Raw genomic sequence first — 5,236 nt, forward strand, 5'->3', positions numbered from 1 at the left:
TACACCACTTATCAACCAGTATAAAAAGGCAGAGCAAGGCTAATGGAGCATGATGTGGTGTCTGTTTTTTCCTTTGCTGTTCATCTGTTTGCTGCCAACAGTGCAAAAAGGTACCGTTCTGAGATTTTTGGGGTGTTACAGCCATAGTTGTTCCATGAATTCCTGGTTCGTGGTTAGATGTTTCTTACCTGGTGTAATTATGGACTGGAGTTAGTCTTAGCTGATGTGAGGCTGGTTGTGGTCCTGCCTGAGAGGTTGGGTACAGCTTTTGAGTGAAAAGCTGGTTCTGCTTGGGCTGTGCTAACAGAGCAGCTTCTTCACATGGTTTGGTTTATCTTTTCCAGTTCTGCAGTTACTACCTCCCGATGCAAGACTTCCTTGAAGCCTTGGTGGGGAGGAAGGAAATACCTGCTACCTCTTCTAAGTACATTGAGAATAAGCACTATGATCTCTCTGGCAAGAGCTCTGCTCAGTGAGAGAAGACTTGTTTCTCATCATTCCTCTGATTATGATAAACCTATATGAAACCTAAATATGCGGTGGCTTTGCAAGCAGCACAGTTCTGTTCCTTCTGTAACGGGGAGAAGCATGTTTTGGGGATCTTCCCTTAATGAGTAGTGAAGGAACATGTCCCTTTAATGAGGCCGGAGGGAAGTGTCCCCTGGGAAGGGGAATCCCTCTGGAGGCTCAATGGCTGTCTTGTCTCCTTCTCTTCCTAAACCCATGGTGCTAATTGCATTTCAGCTGCAATGGCCTCTACTCTGCCTGACAAAGAGGAGGCTGCCCGGCGATCCGAGGAGGAGCAGCAGGTAGGTGCCTCGTGTCAGATGTACTGAGGGGCCGCTCCTGGGTGTGTGTGAGGATGAGGATGTCACCCAGCTGCGGAGCTCAGCCCCACAAATGGAGGGGGGTGTTGCCTCTGTGCCCTGCAGCTTCTCTGGAAATGTGGGTGGCAGCACAGACAAAAGAGTAGACTGAAGACTCTGAGTAACCTCCTAGGCCAAGAAAATAGGCTGGTTCTTGGCTAGGAAAGATGTATTTCTAACTCTGTAGTCAAGATCCTGGTTTTCTGCAGGTGATGCTTCTATGGAAGGGCTCCCAGGAAACCTGCTGCGCCTGCTTTGCTCCCGGCACCATACATCTTGCAAAGTCAAGTCTGCCAGTTTAAAAGCAACTTTGTCCTGTCTGATGAAGCTTTTCCTGGAGTATTGGCTTGTTAAGTAGCCATATCAAATGAATTAGAGCTGGACATGAGTACACAAGTGTTGAAGTTGCCCACAGACTCAGCTGGCCCTTGGGTAACATTGTGCTAGAGGAAGATCTTTCTAGAATAGACCAACCATGAGTGTCAGTGCTCCACAGCTTGTTTCACAAGCAAGTGTCCAAGCAAGGCAAGCCTTGCTTCATCAACCAGACTAGGTGACTTGAACAGCCAAACAAAACAGGATGTTTTGGGGCAAAACAGCATAGGAAGCTCAGGGTCATATGCGAAAGCTTCATGGCTTTTTTTTCTTCTTTCTGTCCTCTAGGATGCAGTGGATCAGGTGGCCACCCTGACCTTGGTCAGCTCTGCCCGTGACGTGGTTTCCATGGTTTATGCCTCCGCTAAGGAGAGCCACCCCTATGTCAGATCCGTGTGCGATGCCGCAGAGAGAGGAGCGAGGAGCGTGACGGCAGCCGCGGCCAGCTGCGCGCAGCCCCTCCTGACCCCGCTGGAGCCCCGTGGTAACCCCTGCAAGGGCAGCTCTGCGCCGGCCTGGGAGGGGTTCTCTGGTTCTCTCCAGAAAGGGGTCCTAGGATGTGGAAATGCACCTCTATCAACATATTAAAGTGACAATTCCTGGCTTATAAGTAAGGCTAAAAAGGGGAGCCCTAGTCTGAGTGGTGTGATGGAGGACCAGGACTTGACTCTGATATTGAGTTCCCAAAAACTGATCTTGCAAGGTCCAAAGTATTGGGTGGCAGATTATTATAGGTGGATTCTGATGAGTGACACGAAAAAGCTTTATCTTGGAGGACTGTTACATCTAAAGGTCTTGTTTGCCATGGCCCTTAAATAACATGCCTGTGGCATCTGAGAAGAAGCTCTAAACTCCTGGAGAGAGAGGGGTTATTCTTAATGACACGTGTCTGACAAAGCAGCCTATGTGAGGGGGCCTGAGCTCACTCTAAGCCCAGAGTGGGCATCCCCCTACTATCAGTTGTGATGTGATCCCAGGTCCTTAGGATGTGGAGGCTTGGGCGGAGATAAGGGCTTATGCATCTATTTGGTCAAAAGCTCAAGAAGCTGTGGAAGGGGGTCCCATGAAGGGGTGTGTACAAGTGGAATTTGGCTGCTGTCAAAGTGAACAGATCTACAAGGAGACCAAGACAAGTTGCTCTACAAAATCAGCTTATAACACCTGAGCTGGCGGTCTGGATGGAGCCCTTCATCGGGGTCCCTGCAGAGCAGCTTGCTCAGGAATGGAGAACTTGATGGCACTGCAGAAAAACAAGTTTTGACAGTACTTGTTTTCCCTCCCAGTTGCTGCAGCAAGTGATTGTGCCTCCAAGGGTTTGGATAAGCTAGGGGAAAAGCTCCCACTCCTTCAGAAGCCAGTGGAACAGGTAAGAATCAAAGGCTGCACAGTTCCTGGCTGGCAGAGGGTCCTGGTTTTGCAGTGTTTCTGACCCTGGGAGTGAAGTAAGCTCTTGTATGAGGAGCAAACTACTCCTAGGTACACAGTGCAAGCTCCTACAGGAGGAAATACTTAGCAGGCATCATGCTAATTGTCCTCCTGGTGTGTTTTGGAATTGTGGTGTAGTACATGACCCAATCCCTTATCCGACAAGCGTCTCCTCTTTCACAGATTATCTCGGACACAAAAGAGCTGGTGTCATCCAGAGTGGCTGATGCGAAGGATGCTGTGAGCAGCAAAGTGACAGAGGTGATGGATGTAACCAAGGAGACTCTTCAGAGTGGTGTGGAGGCTGCCAGAGCTGCAGTGACCAGCAGTATGGGGATGGTCATGGACTCCAGAATGAGCCAGAGAGCTGTAAGTGCAGCAGAAGCTGTGCCGGAGAGCACAGAAGACAGCTCTCTCCCCATTGGGAATGAGGAACTAGGTAAGGAACAGCATATGTCTGGGGAGACCTTATTGAGGCCTTTCTGTACTTTAAAGGAGCTGATAAGAAAGATGGGGAACAGACTTTTTAGAAGGGCATTTTATGACAGGACAAGGGGTGATGGTTTTAAACTAAAGGAGGGAGATTCAGGCTGGACATGAGGAAGAAATTGTTGTCCCTGAGGGTGATGAGAGCCTGGCCCAGGTTGGCCAGAGAGGTGGTGGATGAACCATCCCTGGAGACATCCCAGGCCAGGCTGGACGGGGCTCTGAGCAACCTGAGCTGGTGCAGATGTCCCTGCTCGTGGCAGGGGGGGCACTGGGGGAGCTGGGGAGGTCCCTTCACCCCAAACTGTTCTATGGTTCTGTTTGTAATGGGAGCCACTACACTGGGGATGGTCAGTCCCATTCCTCACCCCATTACTCTGGAATGGGGCTCATGGGAAGTGCTGTGTTGGAGGCTGCCTGGCTCCTAATCCAAGGTCTCCTGACACATTTTTACTGTGTGGTAAGCATCCCTGGTCAGATGCTTGCGGACACCATCTTTTTTTCCTCAGCCAAACTGGCAGCATCTGAAGAGGGTGCAGACATGATGTCTGTGGAGCAGCAGCAGCAGAAGAGGAGGTACTTTGTGCGGCTGGGCTCCCTCTCTGATGAACTCCGCCAACTTGCCTACCTGCACTCAACAGAGAAAATGAAGCGGGTGTGGCAGGGCATGCAGGAGGCCCTTGCACAGCTTCACTGGGTCATTGGACTGGTAGGTAGAGCTCCATTCCCTGGAAGGAGGGGACCAAACTGCTGGCTTGGTCTCAGCTTCGTTGCTATGATAAAGAGCTGTGCTGGTCACCAGCAGATCTGTTTGCCTGATGCTCTGATCTTCCCCTGACACAGATTGAAGTGTTTAAGCAAGGATTTAATCAAAAGCTTCAGGCGAGGCAGGAGAAACTGCACCAGATGTGGCTGGAGTGGAGTAGGAAGTGTGCCAAGGAGAGTGGAGATGAAAGCTCTGCAGAGCCAGAGGTACCTCCTGGGGAGGGAAGATAAGGGCTCTGGGCATCCTCCTGACATATATATATATATATATATAAAAATATATATTTTTTTTTTTCTTTAAGTAACTCACTCCCTTGATCTTGTCCTTCCTGCCTCCTCCCAGGAGATGGAGTCTCTGGCCCTGCTCATGGCATGCAGTATCACAAAGCAGCTGCAACTCACCTGCTGCAAGATAGTGTCTGCAATTCAAGGCCTTCCCTTGAGCCTTCAGGATAAGGTGAAACAATCTCTTGGTGCCGTAGAGGAGCTGCATGCTTCTTTCTCAGCAGCAAGCTCCTTTCAGGACCTGTCCAGCAGTGTCCTGACCCAAAGCCAGAGGAGGCTGTCTGTGATCCAGGAGTGCATGGGGGAGCTGCTGGACTACCTGAAGAACAACACGCCTCTGCTCTGGCTGGTGGGACCCTTCTCCCCCAGGGAGGAGGGGAAAACCTCACAGGAGGAGGAACCCTTGCGGGAGAGAGATGCAGAAACAGCAGGGGCAGGGGATCATCAAGCTTCCACTACCCTCATGTAAAGGATAAGGTGGTGAGCACAGGGCTGCGTGGCATAACTGGTGAGGGCTTGGTCTTTGCTTTCTGTAGCTTCCCTCTCCACTTGAGGATGGAGCTCTCATCATGGCTACTGGGTACTGATGAGTAAATCCTTAGGATCTTTGAAGGAAGGTGGTGAAAGTAGCAGGGTGACTAAGTGCTCATAGCTGCCTTCAGGAATGGTGGCTGAGCTCTGGGCCAGGACAACAGAGCTGAAGCTCTGCAATGCTCCCACCTCCTGAGCAAGCTGTCTATGGTATGTCCATTAGTGTACCCAGGCACTACCCCTATTCAACACAATTACTGCTGTTGGTTTTAAACTCTTGGCTAGTATAAAATGTAAAGAATTACCTTCCTAGACGCTGCTTGTACCAGATCACAACTGCTTAAAATAAAACCACTGCATGCAAAACTACTTACTGCCTATTGTCTCTTGGAGAAAGGCCACAAGAGTGAGTATTGCTCAAGAGCTGTGTGAACTGTACTCTTCTTATCCAGCCCTTGTTGCTGGGACAGTGCCCGGAGGGACGGCCCATGCTCTGCTTTGGC

General features: G+C 50.4%; 1 protein-coding gene across 1 annotated transcript; it reads left to right on the top strand.

Annotated features, from left to right (window-relative positions):
* Nucleotides 1-749: 749 nt before the first annotated feature.
* Nucleotides 750-4,671, top strand: LOC308046718 (perilipin-3-like; the record flags this gene model as incomplete). Its single annotated transcript, XM_080354718.1, has 7 exons — nucleotides 750-809; nucleotides 1,530-1,725; nucleotides 2,525-2,607; nucleotides 2,850-3,105; nucleotides 3,662-3,861; nucleotides 3,996-4,124; nucleotides 4,261-4,671. 7 exons carry the CDS (start codon nucleotides 750-752, stop codon nucleotides 4,669-4,671), a joined length of 1,335 nt encoding a protein of 444 aa, XP_080210844.1.
* Between the last annotated feature and the right edge of the window lie 565 nt (nucleotides 4,672-5,236).

Source organism: Nesoenas mayeri, assembly GCF_963082525.1.
Source record: "Nesoenas mayeri genome assembly, chromosome: 16".
Taxonomy (NCBI): Eukaryota; Metazoa; Chordata; class Aves; order Columbiformes; family Columbidae; genus Nesoenas; species Nesoenas mayeri.